The sequence below is a fragment of the Sceloporus occidentalis genome, unplaced genomic scaffold, assembly GCF_023333645.1.
Source record: "Sceloporus occidentalis isolate IW3139 unplaced genomic scaffold, rSceOcc1.0.p SCAF_9, whole genome shotgun sequence".
NCBI classification, from domain to species: Eukaryota; Metazoa; Chordata; class Lepidosauria; order Squamata; family Phrynosomatidae; genus Sceloporus; species Sceloporus occidentalis.
The window spans coordinates 42,080,818-42,099,222 of NW_028316989.1; the positions used below are offsets into that span (position 1 = coordinate 42,080,818).

Below are 18,405 nucleotides of genomic sequence, written 5' to 3' on the forward strand. Positions count from 1 at the left end.
CTCCATCTTCCCTCCTCCTTCCTCCTCCATTTTGGGAGGCAGGACAGAGGGGGAGGGAAGGCGGAGTTGTTTCCCCCTCGACGCCATTTTCCAGCCCCAGAGGCAGCAGGGCTTCAGGCAGAAGGAGGTGAGATTCAAACCCAAAACCCAAAGCAGCCCCTCAGCCATGGCTGGGGGAGAGTGCCTCTGAGCATATGCAGAGGGCTGGCAACCATGCCCTCTGAGCCTGGAGTCCTAGGTTGCATCTGGGGAGATAACCCGGTTTGGTAGCGCTTTAGCTTGTCTGGTTCAAGGCTATGGAATTCTGGGAGTTGGAGTTTGTTGTGGGGCCCCACAACAAACTCCAACTCCCAGAATTCCATAGCAAAGAGCCAGACAACAAGTTAAAGCGCTACCAAACCGAGTTATCTCCCCAGTGTGGATGCAGCCTTTTCTCTAACCCTTTCAAGGGGGCTGGATTTGGAGGAGACTGATCTCTGCCCTCCCCTCTTTGTTGCTCACCCCAATTGTAAAGGACTCCTTTCCCAGCTATTGCATTTAGGCATAGAATATGAAATGCACAGATTATAAAATGGGGGACAGAAAAGGATTTGGGAGTCCTAGGAGGCCACCGGTTGTTGAACAGTGGTGTGATGCAGCAGCTAAAAAGGCCAATGCGATTCTAGGCAGAGTTCCTGCATGGCAAAGGGTTGGAGAATAGGAGAATATGGGGAAACTTTGGGCAAGTATTCTATGATTCCCTATGGGCAAGTATCCTGCAATAATTCTCTATGAGCAATCATTCGCCAATGATTCCCTATGGGCAAGTATTCTCCAGTGGTTCTCAATAGGCAGGTTTTCTGCTATGATTCTCTATTGGCAAGTACAGTATTCTCCAATGATATGGGGAAATATTCTCCAATGATTCCCTATGGGCAAGTATTAGATATCATAATGAAATCAACAGGACTGGTGCTCTTTCTGCTTATGCATTCAGATATTCATACTACTTGTCTTCTTCCACCCCCTGCCATATAGTTATTGCCTTTGCGTAATGCAACAGGAGTTACTTATCACAGAATTATTAGCGGAGATCAAATCCCATAAATAAAAATGTGATGTTTGAGTTCATGCCTAACAGTAAGCCAAGTTGCCATTTGTTGGATTCTGGCTTGTTTTTGGTTTTGAACCTGTCTTTCAAACAAACCATGCTTTATTAGCTATCTGCACACTATGAGTAGATGCTCTGGTTTGTTGCTGAGTTACAAACTAACATGTTCAAACAATGATTTGCTGTAAACATCTGAAGTAGCAAAAACAATTTGTCCCTGGTTTGTTTTCCCAGTTACTCTTCTCGGAATAGGAAAACAGATCAGAAATGGGGAAAAGCAAATTGCGATTTGTTGCAATGTGTTTCAACCATTTGAATGATAATTTGTGGCTAAAGTAATAAACTGTGTTCACATGGCTTAATGTTAACATACAAATGTGGCCAGTCTGGCTTTGACTGTTTTGCTCTTTGATTCAAGTTGGCTTTCCTCTGTGTGTTTATGTATAGTGAGATTATATTACCTATTCTAACATGGCCTTTCCTTTTTCCATACCATAACAGGCAGAGAAATGGCAACCTTGCTTGGTTTATAGCTGTCCTGATGCTTCAAGCTGTGTTTCTCTTTAAACCATGGGTCAGAAAGCCAAGTCCCAGCCATCTGTGGAGGAGACTCCTGTCAAGGTGGCCGTGCGCATTCGACCTTTGCTGCCCAAGGAGCGACTACATGGGCACCAGACTTGTTTAAGAGGGGACCCAGAGGCTAATGAAGTGACTCTAGGACACAACCGCCATTTCCATTTTGACACCGTCTTCACTGAATCTTCAGACCAGGAGTCTGTGTATGCTGCTTGTGTGCAACCACTAGTAGAGGCCTTTTTTGAAGGCTTCAATGTTACTGTGTTTGCCTATGGACAGACAGGCTCAGGCAAGACCTACACCATTGGAGAAGCAAGCGTCTGTGAGTTCCTCCTACCTCTTATATTTACTATATACTTGTGTATACATCTAGAAATTTTAGTACAAAAAATTGATCCCAAAAATCTAGATCAACTTATCTATGGGTCAATGTTCAAAAAATACTACACTTTAACTCTTATTAAAAAGGGGACCATTCCTGGTGAAAGGTAGGAGTGGAATCTGTCCTAGAAGCACTCTCTCTTCCATCCAGCCTTTAGTCTGAGCCAAAACAGTTATGCCTGCCATAATTTTGTAGATCTTTGGCATTGTTTTCCTTTGCTTCATCCTTTGCTGCACGACCCTAAGAGTTTTACCTTCGACTTATCCAAGGGCCATATCAAAACCCATAATGTTGGCCCCCAAACCTACTCTCAATCTATGAGGTTTGACTTATAGTTGAGTATATATGGTATATGATGGTCTGAATTCTCACTCCTTCAAAAGCATCAGTGTGTATGTAATCTTCTTAACTTTAATAGCAAATTAGGATAGTTAAATCCAGACATTGGGTTGGGTTCAGAGAGACAAAATGTTTCTGCTTTGAAGTTATTGAAATGCTTCTTGTTGGAAGATCAAGCCAACATTCACAAAACAAACATGTTTTCCCTGCGTTTTAAGAAAATGTTAAATTTTTAAATTGTAAATGATATATTATTAACATAGTCAATATGCATATTGGTTTGACAGAGTAACAAGAAGAATCTGAAAATCTGTAAACAATAAAAGGACCTCTGTGCCTCCAAACGTATGTGGAATGTCTTTTACCAGTATGGGTCATTTAATTCTGAATCAGGGTTGGAATATAAGGAAGTGAAAGGAAAATTTCTCAAACACTGTGAAGCCATTTCAAATGTCTTGTGAAAATCATCTGTTCCTTAGGCTTCCCAAAAGCTTGTGGTAATAGATTATCTTGTCCCAGGCAACTAAAGAAAAGAGGGGTATACTTTGGGAAGTCAGTCCTTTCCTTTCCCTCAAGTCCTTGTGTTACTAAACACAAAACACAAGCCATCTCAAACTGGATTATTTCTGCAGTGTGTTTTGGACCGTGGATTGAATTAGTCAAATACTTTCCCAACTATTTACATTTCTTGACTTTCTTTTGCAAGACTTCTATACAGTCTTGGATCAGGAGGGGATCATTTTTTCAGTTCCTTTCTTGAGATAGCTGAGGGCTTCACAATAGTGTTTGTTCAACCATGCTGGGATGTGACTCATTTTGGTTTATCCAGTACATCCAGGAGTGATGGAAAGATCCCCTAAATCTATGGAACATGTTTTAACCTTTCGATTTCAAATTTGTGTAGAAACTTCAACAAAGTTGACTCTTCAGTCAATTCTGTTAAATATAAACAACTCCCCTATATCATAATCTCTTTCCAGTATTAAAATTGAATCTTCCTGAATCTTGTAATTGGTGTTTTCCTTCCTTCCTTTCAGCATCCATCAGTGAAGATGAACAGGGCATAATTCCAAGAGCCATGGCTGAAGCCTTCAAACTCATTGATGAAAATGACTTGCTTGACTATACGGTCCGCGTCTCTTATCTGGAAGTCTACAAGGAAGAGTTCCGAGACCTGCTGCAGGTGGAGACATCCAGCAAAGACATACAGATTCGGGAAGATGACAAAGGCAATATTGGTAAAAGAAAAGCATCTAGCCTTTCTCTCATTTCCATAATTTTTTAGCTTCATAGTCTGGGAAGGAACAAATCAGGAGTATGGGTTCAGATGTACCAGGAAGCTTTTGCTTCCTAGTTGGTTTCTGATTAGTTTATCTACTCCTGCTGGCTGGAAGAGTCAAACATAGGTAACTGGGTAGCATGCATGAATCCACTGGTTGTGAAAAGTGAGCCAGAATTGGCTTATTATCCAAAGATAACCCAGTTGCAGGTGGCCAACCTAATAAGTTGGTGTTAAATATTAAAAGTCAGGGTGTGTATACCCTTCATGAAACGACTTGATTTGGCTTACCAAGTGATTTATCTGATTAATTCTGAATTGTGAAAGCAGCTTTAGCATTGGCTTGGAATGGTCCACCGTTAATATGTACTTTAGATACATCCCAAATCAAATCTGGGAACTGGAAAATCCAGCAAATGATTTTTGTGCAGACATTGTTCAAAGGCTCAATATGACCTTCTACTGACATTGGAAGCTAATGTTTTTCTTCCTATATGTTTAATAGTTCCCTCCATCTCTACACCAGGAGAAAAAAAACAATTAAAATATCTGTGTGTAGGAAATTGAAAGGCCCAGGAACAGAGTCCTGAAAAAGGTATAAAGATGATCCTATATATATGGAAGGTGCAATTTGACACTAAAAACCCCCCGGAGGAAAAACAGAATAACATCTAATGTGAGATTCTACTATTTGTATTTAAGCTGAGAAACTGGGAAGATATTCTTGCCATTAATGATGGAGTTTCACCACAGTTCACCATTCATTTGCAGATTTCTTGTACTTTACTGCACCTTTTAAAGAAACTCATGAGTTAGATTCCTGCTGTTCCCAAATTATGTGTGTGTGCTCATGTGTACCTTCAAGTCACCTGGAAACTTATGGTGACCTCATAAATTTCATGGGGGTTTCTTAGGCAAAGAAGACTCAGAGGTGGTTTTACCAGTTCCTTGCTCTGAAATATATCCTCTAGCACCATCCAAGTACTAACAAGGGCTGACCCTGCTTACCTTCCAAGACCAGACAGGATCTGGTGCTTTTAAGGGTCAAGGATGTGAATCTTATTTGCTTAAGACTAAATGAGTGGCAAAGATAGATTTTTGATACCATGTCTCCGAGACCTTGTGCTGCTCCCTGATCATTTTATGAAACTGTTTTGAGTGCAAGCTGTTCCTTAGCAATCTTTGTGCTTCTGTTACAGTGCTGCATGGGGTGAAGGAAATTGAAGTGGAGGGGTTGGATGAAGTTCTGAGCCTTCTGGAAATGGGGAATATGGCCAAGCATACAGGGCCCACCCACATCAACAAAAAGTCAAGTCGCTCACACTCCATCTTCACTGTGACAATGGAGCAGCGGCGTAGTGTTGGGCGCCTCACTCACCCCACCCTTCAAGAAAAGGTCTTAGTTCCAGCTTCTGGCCAGGTTCTTGCCTCCAAATTTCACTTTGTTGATCTAGCAGGCTCTGAACGAGTGGTGAAGACAGGGAACACTGGGGAGAGACTCAAGGAAAGCATCCAGATCAATAGTGGACTGCTGTCATTGGGTAACGTAATCAGCGCATTGGGTGACCCTCGCAGGAAAGGCAGTCACATTCCTTACCGGGATTCCAAAATTACCAGGTTAGTCTTTTTTATTGTCCAATAATAATAATAATAATAATAATAATAATAATAATAATAATTATTATTATTATTATTATTATTATTATTATTATTTGTATCCTGCTTTTCTCCCAATATAGGGACTCAAAAGCTTGAACTAGGGCACATTTTCTCACTTGAGCAATTTTGTTCATGTTTTCATTGCCTTGTTTGGCCAGTGAGAGTGGTTGGTCTCACTAACACTGATTTCTTGATCCCTTTCTGTACTCCTGATTTGCTGCATATTTGTTGATTCGGAAGGTTGCTTTTCAGGCAGACTGTTGTTCAAAGTCAAGAGCATCCATGTGCTTTTGGTGACACTAAAATTGCCTGTGGGCCATTTGAGTTTGTCTCTCTTTTAGTGATAGTTGCCCGCCCAGTAAAAGTAAAAACTTTTGTTGCTATATGGGAAGGATTTTCATAAGAATCATAGGTTTGGAAGGGATTGCAAGGGCTAATTAGTCCAAGCTCCACCAGTTTTATATGTTATTTCACTAAAGAATCTACATGAGACCATTGGCCAGGACAACCTACCACATTTTGTCATCATCACTTGTGCTTGTAATTGAGAAACAAAAGGTTTTTAAAATAGAAATCTGCTTGACAGTGTGTTTATTTGTTAGTATATTCCTCTGAGCACTACACATCCCCAGCTAGGGGTAGCTAAACCTAGAAAGCCAGTCTTGTTCCTGCCTTACTCAGAATAGGACATGTTAGCTGGAGTAGCCCCTGCACCTTGATGTTTTCCAGATGATTATAAAAAGATTCACCTTTGCTTCTCCAGTAAATTTCAAGGTGAAGAGGTTGATAGCCAGTCAGAAGGAGCTGAAGGCATGGATGCTCTTTTTCTACCATGGTCACTGGGGCTTCTTTGTGCCTTCCCTCCCCTGGCAATACCATCCAAGGTAATAAGGAAGATTTGGAGGGAAAAGACAAACATGATCTTAGTGACAACAGTATGGACTATTTTTCCAAAACGGTGCACTTATTGTTAGGTTCCATGCCCCTACTAGTCCGCCAAGAGATGCTGATGCAGGACCAGGTTCATCACCCTAACCAGCTTAAACACCACACCTGGAGATTGAGCAGAACATGTTAACCAACCATGACTACTCAGTAAAGGTGGTGAATACTGTTCTGACCCGCCTCAATTGCTGGTGTGGGTCATTTCCAGTTAGGGTATAGTCACCTTCCCACCCCTAGGATATGTTGGGAGTCTCTTTTCCTTTCTTGCTTCCACTCCTATTTTTCGACTCTGTGCTGGCTGTAAGATAACTAGTGGAAGGGGCTGTGTATCCTTACAATATTTGGAGAGGGAAAAAAAATCTAAGCATCATGTAACCTCTGCCTGGCCTAGGTAGACCATGAGACTTTATCCATTGTTGTATGTCCTCCTCTCCCACAGTCAAGAATGCCTCTAAAGTATCCAATGTATCAATTCATTATATTTACTATTTATCCCTGCTAGTGAAGCCATGTGACAGTTTTTTCATCTTGGTATTTCTTAGGATCCTGAAAGATTCACTAGGTGGTAATGCTAAGACTTTAATGATTGCCTGCATTAGTCCTTCTTCCTGTGACTTTGACGAGAGCTTGAACACACTGAATTATGCCAACCGTGCTCAGAATATCAAGAACAGGGCAGTGGTGAACTGCCGTAAAGAGACAGAGCAAGTGGAGGAGCTTCAGCTGCGGATAAAGAGCCTGCAGAGAGCACTAGAACAGCGGCACCGTTCTGAGACCCGGATTATCAACCGATCTGATGGTGCAGTCAAGCAGAACTGGCAAGATAGTGCTGCTCGCTTGCATGCTGAATGCAGTCGCTATAGGACTTGTACTGATGCTGCATACCAGCTCTTGATGGAATTGCAAGGGGAAGGCAACTTGACTGTGGATCAGATCCTGCGGGTGAAAGAGTGGTTATGTGCTGTGGAAAGTGAGAGGAGTGAACTGAGCTCAGCTTCTGGGTTAGATAGTGGCATTGAAAGCACTTCAACAGAAGATCAGAAGCACAAAGTGCTAAGTTCCAAGTTGACCAAGCCTCAGGTATTAGAAAAGGGTTGTTTCCTTGCAGGAGTTGGGGATTCTTCTTAGAGCAAGCATTTGCACCTCAGGGTCTTTGTCAGGAAACATCTGTCAATGAGATTTTTATTGAGAGGTTATCCACTGCTCCTATGATTAGGGTTTTTTTATGCAGTCAGTTATAGAAGAATGAGAACAAACTCTTGAAAGTTTTGTTGATAAAGACAGCGGGGAACATAACTTACCGGTGGTAGATGCAAAAGACCTCAGGTTCAGTCCATCTGCATCTGGCATCTGTGGCTGTAGTAACATTCAATCCCTGATATATCGTTCCCAGTGTATTTCAAGGACACTAATTATGTGTAGTTTCGCTATTTGCCATAGTGGGTTTATCCCAGGGTTATAGAAACATAAAGCAAATGAAGGCCCTACCTTTTGCGGGCAGAGAAGCAGCTTGCTTAAACTGTGGAAAGTTGATCCCTTAAATACATTGGATTTAGGAGGAACCTCTTGACAGTAAGAGCTGTTTGACAGTGGAACACACTCCCTTGGAGTGTGGAGGAGTCTCCTTTAGAAGTTTTTAAACAGAGGCTGGTTGGGGGTGCTTTGGTTGTGAGTTCCTGCATGGCTGAGCATGGACTGCTAGTAGCTATGCAAAGTGTCATGGCTAGGATCAAAAGGGTATACTGTTTCCCTTTGTTCTTATGTGGAGAAAAGCAAAAATTGCATTTGGACAGGCATACAAGAAGCTCATCCTCTCCCTTCTTTTTAGCAGGAGCAGGGAGATCACATAAAAGTGCCTGACTCAGTACGAGAAGAGCAAGTGCTGAGGTTGGAGAGGCAAGTGGAGCGTTTAGAGGAAGAGAATCAGGATTTCTTGGCTGCCCTTGAGGATGCCATGGAGCAGTATAAACAGCAGGTACCACCTATGCATATTGACAGACTTTCTCTCATTGTCACACTGTCTATTAATCTTCAGAGAAAGGAACTGTAGATTCTGTTACTTCTTTTGGTTTTAATTTATTTTCCTTATTCCACTGTTGCATCAGGAGTAGAAATTGCCCATTTTTTGAATTTGACTCCATGGTTCATAATTTGTCATGAGAAACATAATTTAGCTTGTCCAACATATTAAGGTTTTGTCTTGGCTTGCCACAACTGTGGAATTGATGTTCTTGCCCAACATAGTACTGGGGTGGGTACCAGAAAAATCAGCAATAAGTTTACAAGAGGACCAGGCTTCTACAATCGTATCCATCTTGATTTTTACCCCAGAGTGCTAAGTTGCAGGAACAAGAAGATGTCATTTGTGAACTACGTAAGTGTCTGCAGATGGAGATGCCACACGCGGGTGTGCCTGAATTGTTGCAGAATGTTTTCCTGGTGCAGCTTGGCCAAAGGCCTCATACAGCCCCTGTGGATCCTGCTCGGTCCCACCAATGCTTTAGGCTTGCACATAATAACCACAGCAAGGTTTGTCAGTTTTCCTGTGTCTGTCTTTGAGAGTTTTCTTTTTCTGAGATTGGCCTTCTTATTCCCCCCACTGCACCCCCATTGTTTTCAATAGCTTAAGTAAACCGGAGGTGGCAGGGAGCTGTATTTTCTTTATCTCTTTAAAAAAAAGTGCTTCTGTTTTGTGTGCTAATTATATTTACAATATAATTATATATTTACTATTAATAAGTTTTTATTTTCGAACCTAGAATTGTGTTCTACCAACTCCCCAAAATTGTTTCTGACTGTAACTCTTGACTCCATAGCTCTGCATAAAAGAAAACAGATTATGATAGTCACACGTCCAGGTATGGGTTGTCAGGGAAAGATAGTGATAAAAACTGCTTACCTTTCAGAGGACATGAAATTTCAAGATTCAGCCAAAACTTTGGTTCACCTGTGGTCTTTGACATGTAAATTTCCTTTTCTTCTTTCAAATAGCTCTGTGCTGCCACAGTTCACAAAGGGAAGGACTTGTTGGAGTACTATCAAAGTCGCGCTCAAGGCTTGGTGTGCAGCTTAGAGACTAGCAAACTGAAGCTAGAAAAGGCTCCAGAGCAGCTGATAGAACCATCTGTTGAGGAGGAGGAAAAGTGTGAGAAGCAGTCCCTTCAGTGCTGCAGGTGAATTAAGAGGCTGGGATAAGAATGAAAGATCCCCTTCCTTTTAGGCATCATGTTCCAGGTTCAGTCTTCTCTCTTGCCCTTGGTTAAAGGTTCTTGGCCATGCTGGGAAAGACTTTATCCTAAGAGTTCCTCATGATATTTATTACCAGTCTGATTTAGTATATGGCCACTTCATATATGAATCATGTCTTTGTAATTCCAGGGGGATGATCCTCCTGCTCCATATCTTTGACTCCTGGTCACTTATGATAAAAGCATCTTACATTTCTGCCATCTAGCATCTTCCTTGTAATAGTGGCCAGAACTGGAATGTCTGGAACCAAGACAACTTGTTTGCTTTCTGGTAGTCTGGGAGCAAAAGTGGGAGTAAATATTATCAACGAACTGTACTTCACAGTATAGGGGAATGTGGTTGGCTGGACAGACACGTAGATGTGATGAGACTAGTGTAGATGAGGAAGTGGAAACTCACCTCTGACACAGAGGACATAGTAGTATACAAGAAAACTTCTGTGCTATTCATTGTATGTTGCTTCATCTCTTATATTAAGTGATGAGCTTAATGGAATGAAAAGAAAGTTCACTTTAGCCTTACTTTGGGCTAAATTCACAGGAATTGTGCCTCCATCCTTCATCACCACATTCATTGTACAAGCCTTCTGAATATAATGTTCAAGGGTCCTTTTCTGTTGTTCATCTTTAGTCAATTCCCACAAGCACTGAATGAGCTGCATCATCTTATTTTCTAACTGATTGATGTCTGGTCTTTTTAAAGTGAACATTTTGGTCCATTCTAGAAATGGGGTCTACAGCTGGAGAAAGGAGGATGTCTCTAACAAAAAGAGTAGAAAATGGAGCAAAAGCAACCTGGCACTCATCCAGCAGGAGCCTCTAGAACTACCAAGAGGTAGGTCAAGACTCCTGTGCTTTTCATCAAAGGCTTGAGGAAAACATGTTCCCATAAAGATTTTCAGAGAGCCTTATGTCCCTTTCAGAATTCCAGGACAATAATAATAGAAACCCAAGCAACTCTTGATTGTTGAGCAAAGGGAAATAAAGGTGACATTTGTGAGAAACACAACTACTTAATATAGCTTTAAAAATGCAGCTACAAAAAATAAGTCTGCCAAAATTGAAAGCCTCCATTGTATCTCTGCCCAGCATATTGCTCTTGAGACATCTTTTCTGTAGTTGGGTGATGTATCATTGCATACACCTAAAAGAGGTTTCTTTCCTCCAAGTACATATAGACATGCAGATATACGCACATGTACACTGCTCCTCTCTTGGTGGATGCCTCGGCATAGTCGAGGTGAGAGAGCCTAACACTTCACCAACTGCTTCTAGAATGATTGAGGAGCCAAATGGTGCTACATTGTCACAGCATTTCATCTGTGATACTGTGATTTTCCTCCATTCATTTACTTCTTCAATGTATAAGGTTGTGCCATAATTGCATCCAAAATCTTCAGTGTCCCCAATTTTGTTTACAGTGAAATTCACTGATTTTTAGCTCCCATGTGTTAGAAAACCTGGACCATGTTTATTTATCTAAAGGACCTTCTTTCTCAGGAACCTGCCTGGCTTGCTTGGGGAAAAAAGTATTCAGAGGGTGGACAGTGGACAGCCTTGTTCCAGCCCTGAAAATGTGCCATAATTCTCCTCTTTGCTGCTCTATCTATTTGGTTGTTTGTGTGTGTGAAAAGCAAAGAGAGATATGTTGAACTTGCTAGAAGAATAAGAGCTAGTAGTTAATGGATGTACCTATGAGGTTCCGGAAGGTCAAACACCTGGAAAAATCTTCATTTCTTGAGTTGGGCAGGAATTGAACTGGGAGAGGTTTCTCCCACTCATGGAGACAGAAAGTTTTCTTTAGCCCTGCTTCCAGACACATATGGGTGGCTTAACCCTTTGCAAGACATTTTCCTATCAAGGAATATTCATGGAAGTTCAGTGTTAATTTTTCTTTGCAATTAGTATCCAGAGTCCTGTCTCTTAGAAATGTGTCATCTGATGCTTTTTTATCATTTATATGCCAACTGTTTTGTTTTATGCTTCTAATTATCCTCTTTTTTCATCTTAATTTTATTTATTTTTTAATTACTGTTTTATTTGGCTGGTTCTGCCACTTTTACCTCTAGGTTTTTATTGGACACATCTGATGTTCTTTGAAGCTCTATTAGCTTACATCACCATACTTACTGTAACCCCTCTTGAACATTTGCATTAAAAGGAGAAGTGTGTATCTTATTAATGAGGAATAGATTATAGATTGCATTTATTAGGTTATAGATTGTGTCTCAAGCTTGAAGTCCAGGATACTGCTCTGTGGTTTTGACAAATACAGCCAAGATGGAGCATTGCATTGTGGCAATCTTCCTTGATCCAGTGCTCTTAAGATGTATTGTACTGTAAATTCCATCAGCTCCTACCCGCATGGCTGCTGGGAGCCCAATACATGTGGAGGATACCAGTTTGAAGAAGGCTGTCATATATTTGGAAGGAGCACAGTTGTATTTTAAGATGGGAGAAGACTTGATGGTGGAATGCATGCTGGAACTGCCTCAGTGCCTTCGGTTCCATCGGAGAACAGTAGCTTGCCTGGAACACTTTTAAATATCCTTTTTGTATTGTAGAAGACTGTAGGAGACAAGAGCTGGGCAGTCTTGGAGAAGGCAAGGATTCAGAGTGGAGGCTACTTCAGGCTCATCAGAAGATCCGTGAGCTAGCTATCAACATCCGCATGAAGGAAGACCTGATTGTGGAACTTGTCAAGACAGGTGTGGAGCAGCATAACTGATAAGGAAGTGGCGCTATAGATTTATAGCTCTAGAGCAGTTGTAGGCTGCTCATGAGATGCTTTCATCCCGTCAAAGCAGTTCTTAGGGATTTCCAAGGGCCCCTGAAACTGAATGTCTGCAATTAGGGGAAAGCCATTTAAAGCAAGCATTTTGCTTGATTTTAATATCTTGTAGAAATTTGCTTTCAAAGTTCAGTGGTGGGCTGTATCTTGTAGTGTATCCCAAAGTACAGAATTGTTCCTAGACCTACTGAAGCTACCAATCCCAGTTGTAGAGAGATCTATGTAGTTCCACATTGCCCATCAGCATTTGTTTCTCAGTCCTCATTACCCTCTTCCATTTAAAAAAAAATTGTTGATGGAAGAAGGATGGTGTAACTCTCATGGGATATTTTTGTACTTTTTTTTTTTAATCACAAGAAGAAAAATAATTCAGATGCTGCTTATTCCATAAAGCCTTCCACAGTGATGTAGGTGTCTGTGTTTTTCAGGCAAACACGCTCAGACCATGAATAAGCAATATTGCCAGAAGATCCATGATTTGGAGCAAGAGGCTGAACAGGTGCGAGTAGAGCTAAATGATAGTCAGAGGCAGCTTCAAGAACTGGAGGGGAGGGATACCCGAGATCCTGCAGAGAAGCGGAAGCTCCAGGAGTATCGTAGCAAAGTGGCAGCTGCTCAGAGCAAAGTGAAGGTGAGCCCAGAAAATGACTTCCGCAGCTCATTGGGAGAAATCTTGATTTTTGAAGGCTGAGTGGAAAGGTCCAGGATCCAGACTGATGACCTCAGTCTTTTGTCCTGAAATAGATTCTGCAAGAGAAGAAGCAAGCGACTGAGAAGTTGGTCTCTCTCTCTGCTCAAAATGAGAAACGGCTGCAAGAGCTAGAGAGAAATGTGCAGCTGATGCGACAACACCAGGGGCAACTCCAGAGGAGGCTGCGGGAAGAGGTGGAGCAGAAGCGGCGGCTGGAAACAGAGATGCACAAAGGGCAGCATCGTGTCAAGGTAGAGGCACTTGGGTTTCAAAGTAATTTAATTGGTGTCTTGAATGTTCATCTTGTCCCCACTCTCAGTCTAACTTCCTTTGCCCTTTCATCTGCGTCTTGTTGTTAGTACTGTAATTTTTGTGCTATGCTAAGCAAAGAATCGGGGAGAAGTCGTGAGTTTAGCAGGGGTGTCAGCAGGGGGTTGCAGGGAATGGTGGGCCATACCAGGTGACACACTAAGGGGGATGACTCACTGGTCCCCAAAAGTCTCCCTATTGACAGAAATGGATTACGATATTAGCCTACATTCCTTTAAAACATTGAAGAGATGGTGTGAGTGGGATGAAGCTTAGTGGGAGGAGAAAGGTATGTACTCTCAAGAAGCATGATATCCAAAATCCTTTAAATAAACATAATTTTATCCATGTAATATTTCTCTGCTCCTCCAGGAGTTGGAGCTAAAACATGAACAGCATCAGAAGATTCTTCGCATCAAGACTGAGGAGATAGCAGCGTTCCAGAGGAAGCGTAGAAGTGGGAGCAACGACTCCATGATCAGTCTGGAGCAACAGCAAGTAAATGGCAGTGCATCCTTTGCCTTCCAGCTTCAAATACCCTAAATCTGGATAACATTCAAAAAAATAAGGAGAAAGGAGCCCTGGTGGTGCAGTGGCTAAACGCCTGTCCTGCAGCCACAAGTTTAGGTTAAATGCCTATACTGCAGCCACAAGGTTGTGAGTTCAATGTTGTTTGAATGGCTAACACAGGAGACAAATAATTCATCCATAAACGTGATTCAAACTCTCTAATCTGCCTTTAACCAGAAAATTGAGGAGCAGAAGAAGTGGTTGGACCTTGAGATGGATAAAATCCTTGAGCAGCGCCGTGCCTTGGATGAACTGGAAGATGAGCTGACCAAACGGGAAGCCATTGTCGCGAAAAAGGAAGCTCTCCTTCAGGAGAAGAATGGCCTTGAAAATAAGAGATTGCGTTCCAGTCAGGTGGGCTTTTGTATGCAGGCCATTTACTTTGTTTTATAATTTTATGTGCTAATAAGTATTACTAATATTCTCACTTTCATCGAGCAAGGAGGGAATATACATCACAGTAATTGATCCATTCATGTAGAACAGGACTCGGCAAAATGCAGCACTCCAGATGTTCCTGGACTGCAGCTCGCATTGGACCTAAGCAGTGGTGAGGAACTGCAGTCCAGCAATATTTAGAGGGCCACACTTTGCCCACCCTTGATGTAGAAAGTATTAGTATAAGGCATGTTTGGAGAGTAATGTTTAATATGGTGATTCACCGTAAGCAAGCAGACATGCTAGTAAATACTAATTGATTGCTTCTACTGGTGGTAGCAGCAAAACATGCCACTTTGCATAGTGCAAGGCTGGGCAACTTTGGTAGATCTGGGAACCAGTTTTGACACACATCCCACACCTATGATGGGCAACACATTTGCCCAAAAGATCCCCCCCTGGGCAAACCTGGAAATTACCCAATTTTGGCCACCCTTCCTGCTAGAAAAGCAGTCCATGCTTTGTTCTAGCAAATGTTTCCCATTTCTGGAGGTTTCCAGGAGTGTGTCTTTGTTATTTACAACAAACATTGTTTTTTTTAGTAATGGTGGACATTTTTGGAATAGAGGAGTTTAGGGTCTTGCATTCTTCCCAAGTTCAGCATGGCATTTGAACCCACGGTTCTTCTGTTAATAGGCCAAAGTGGTTTGTCTTTGTCTTAGGCCCTAAATGATGACATACTGCGAGTGTCAAGCCGGTTGGAGTACCTGGAAAAAGAGCTTAGCCAAAAAAATGGGCAGCTTTGCCGTAGCAGTGCCCATGATCAGCAACAGATCCGGCAGGAAATCAACAACTTGAGGCAAGAAAAGGATCAGTTGCTCAAACAAAGGCTGGAGATAGACAACAAGCTACGCCAGGGCACCTTGCTTTCTCCAGAGGTTAGTGGGCAAAAGCTTTTCTTCTTTTGGACATAGCTGATACACTAGAAGCTAGTATTCCAGTGCTCTTTCTGTATTGTTTTTATAATGTGTTGGGAAAACTGCAGAGGAAAAGTGACTCTTGATATCAAATCATGATTTTAAGTAAAGTATGACACTTTTGAAGGTGCTTTACAGTGAGAGCTGAGCCCATAGCGAATTTGAACATGGGCTGGATCAGTCAGAAAGCTAATGAAGGACTGCACAGTTGAATGCCAAGCTGCACCAAAAACCAAAACCAAAACAATATTGTAGTTCAGTTCTCTTCCACCTGCTAGTTTTCTAAGTCCAGGGACTCTTTTTCACAGAATAGTATTGATGTGTATATTCTGCCACATGAACTGGGAAGCATTACAATCCAGGAACAGTTTTACATATACCCAGACTTGAAATCCTAAACATGTATACGTGGAGATTAGTCTCACAAAAAATGGATGTATTCCAAATGGGAGGCATACTCAACTATTGAATATTGTGGGTTGAGAATCCCTTCACCAAGCAGAAATAGTAATTAAAACCTACACAGTTGAGCAGTATTCTTTTTTGGCCTCCATGCAGGAAGAACGGATTCTTTTCCAGTTAGATGAAGCCATTGAGGCTCTTGATGCTGCCATAGAGTACAAAAATGAGTCAATCACTTGCAGGCAACGTGTCCTACGGTCCTCTGCCAGCCTCCTTTCCCAGTGTGAGATGAACCTCATGGCAAAACTGAGCTACCTCTCTTCCTCTGAGACCCGGGCACTGCTCTGCAAGTATTTTGATAAGGTGGGTTACAAACCTCCTCTGGGGCTCTGAGAGCATTGTAACTGTTTTTATGCCTTGGAACGACCATTTTAATATCGAGAGAGAAAGAAGTCATCTCCTGGACCTAAATTGCCCCAGGGAGAGCGAAAACCATGGTGAAAATGCCCCTCATACTATACTCCCTAGAGAACATAAACAAACTGAACTCTTGGGAGACAGTAGGTGGTATTTGTTTAAACTGCTTCAGTGCTGGTATGAGATGATGATGTGTTAGCAGCAGGGAGATCATGCAGAAGGTCTTTTCCCTTTCTTTTGGCCAGGTGGTGACTCTTCGGGAGGATCAGCACAGACAACACATTGCCTTTTCAGAACTGGAAATGCAGCTGGAGGAACAGCTGCAAATGGTGTTTTGGCTGGAAGTAGCCCTGGAGCGTCAGCGCTTAGAGATGGACCGCCAGCTCACCCTTCAGCAGAAAGAGCATGAGCAGAACATTCAGCTTCTGCTCCAACAGAGCCGGGGTAAGAAAGGTTGTTCGGGCCTACTGTTCCAACTATTTGTCCTCTGTTAAAGTTTCATGTGGACAGACTTTCCCAACTTAGAATGATGTATTTTATTTTCTCTTCTCACAGAGCACATGGAAGAAGGACAGGCAAACAGCAGGCTTCAGTATCAAGGAAGGATCAAGGCAATGGAAAAGGAATTGGCCCAATACAAATGGGTAAACCAAGAGCTGACCCAGAAACTGAGCATGACCCAATCCCAGGGACAAGGCAGATGTGATGGTAAGTCTCTAGCTGTTCTGCCTTCCTCATCTTTGCTGCTGAGAATGGGCTCATATGTGACTATTCTATACAGCAGTTCACATGGTTTAATCTGTGTTTGGAAGACAAAGTAGGATAGCTGTGGCCATAATGATTTAGCAATACACAGGAAAAATAGATTTGTTAACAGTGGGCAGAGACACTGGTGAATGACACAAAAAGGAGGTTGGGGCAAATAAATGAGGCTGGGTAGTTAGAGCTTCTTAAAACTAATTATAACTGAGAAAAGAGCATAAAGCAAAGGCCTTGTAGAAATTGAGGAAATATGAAAAGAGCTTTGAGATCTTGCCTTCTAAAATACCTTCTGATTGGAGAATCGTTGGTCCTCCAGCTGTTTTGTGCAACCTAGACTTTGTACTCTGCTCTGTATTTCATTTCCATTTATTTATTTTGTAATCATTGGGGGCTAAACTTAAACTGATTTTAAGGATCCTTACTTAAATTGCTCTTTCAGGTGTGCTGCTTTCCTGATCTCAAGTTATCATTTAAGCAGTAAAACTGAAAACCTATATGGTGCAAATGGCTGCTTGAACACTTGTATAAAACACAAAAATTTTTACCTATTGATGAATATAATAACAAACATGTTTACAGTCTATATGAACACTTCATTTCATTTATTTCATATTTCTGTTCTTTATTACACTGTTCATTTAGATTTTGGTATTTTCCTGTTAGATACATAGTATTACCTTTGTGTTTCTTCACTGGGTGTAAGCTCTTCATATAGTCTATAAACCTCATCTTTCTTATATTGTTTATTTATTTATTTTTTATTTATTAATAAAAAATAAATAAATAATAATAGTTTCTTAATAGTTAATAGTTTCATCTTTGTTTTTATGGTTGAGACCCTCCCCTTCTGTCTGTGTTTGAACATGTGCACCATACTAATGTATACCATTCGTCCCATACAGGTACAGAAAGAATTGCACTTCCAGCTGGGGACAGACATGATTCACTTCGGATAGCCAATGACATAAATATTAATGGTATGTCGGAGCCATGTTTGCAGATGGAGGCTTCTGAGAAAAGTCATAGACCTGGGGAGGAACTCAGGGACTTGGTTCATGCACCGTTACCACCCACCTGGAGGCGTTCTTCACTGTCTAGTGTCAACTCCTTAGTACTGGAAGACCTTCAACAGAAAGCATCAGATTACCTGCCTAGAGCAGGCCAGGCAAAGGAGGTGTCCCTACCACAAAGCCTAGTTCCACTTCTGAAATCCCACAAGGAGCTTCACAGGCCAGGGCTATCTTCTCGTGACATCATTGATGTCAGAAAAAATCCACTCTAAATACAAACAGCTGCTTTTGCTCAGAATTTGGGAGAGAAAATGTACATAATGTATTTAGACAAGCCTATCTACATGTAGTCACCCATGATTACTTAACCTAAGGTCCTAAAGTCTTCCTGAAGTTAGTAAGCCTTTTCTAGGAACTGTTTTGGCTTTTTCTCTCCCCAATATCTGCCTCTTTTTGCTAAAGAAGAAAGCAAGTTTCAAGAACTTATGTACAGTGGGAGTCTATTTTCAGACCCCCTCCCCCTTGACTTTGGAGTGTTTGTTGTATATATATTTTCAATTACCTTTTATACTGTTAATTT

General features: G+C 41.6%; 1 protein-coding gene across 6 annotated transcripts; it reads left to right on the forward strand.

Moving 5' to 3' along the window:
* Nucleotides 1-15: 15 nt before the first annotated feature.
* KIF7 (kinesin family member 7) lies at nt 16-18,405 on the forward strand. Of its 6 annotated transcripts, none has more exons than XM_089539096.1 (19): nt 16-127; nt 1,592-1,988; nt 3,425-3,625; nt 4,866-5,283; nt 6,813-7,350; nt 8,099-8,245; nt 8,602-8,799; nt 9,262-9,443; nt 10,244-10,353; nt 12,083-12,226; nt 12,738-12,940; nt 13,054-13,251; nt 13,682-13,807; nt 14,057-14,233; nt 14,980-15,195; nt 15,793-15,999; nt 16,299-16,497; nt 16,609-16,761; nt 17,718-18,405. In XM_089539096.1, exons 2-19 carry the CDS (start codon nt 1,661-1,663, stop codon nt 18,095-18,097), a joined length of 4,125 nt encoding a protein of 1,374 aa, XP_089395222.1. In that variant the 5' UTR covers nt 16-127; nt 1,592-1,660; the 3' UTR covers nt 18,098-18,405. The 6 variants fall into 6 exon arrangements, with proteins under 6 accessions (XP_089395222.1, XP_089395223.1, XP_089395224.1 ...); XM_089539097.1 differs by having other exon boundaries at nt 8,105-8,245; XM_089539098.1 differs by having other exon boundaries at nt 8,108-8,245.

Bases quoted from the DNA above. Each gene is read 5' to 3' on its own strand.
- KIF7 (XM_089539096.1), top strand. From the start codon at position 1,661: ATGGGTCAGAAAGCCAAGTCCCAGCCATCTGTGGAGGAGACTCCTGTC. The intron at 7,351-8,098 runs GTATTAGAAAAG...CCTTCTTTTTAG, and splicing joins CCAAGTTGACCAAGCCTCAG to CAGGAGCAGGGAGATCACAT. The intron at 8,800-9,261 runs GTTTGTCAGTTT...TCTTTCAAATAG, and splicing joins CACATAATAACCACAGCAAG to CTCTGTGCTGCCACAGTTCA.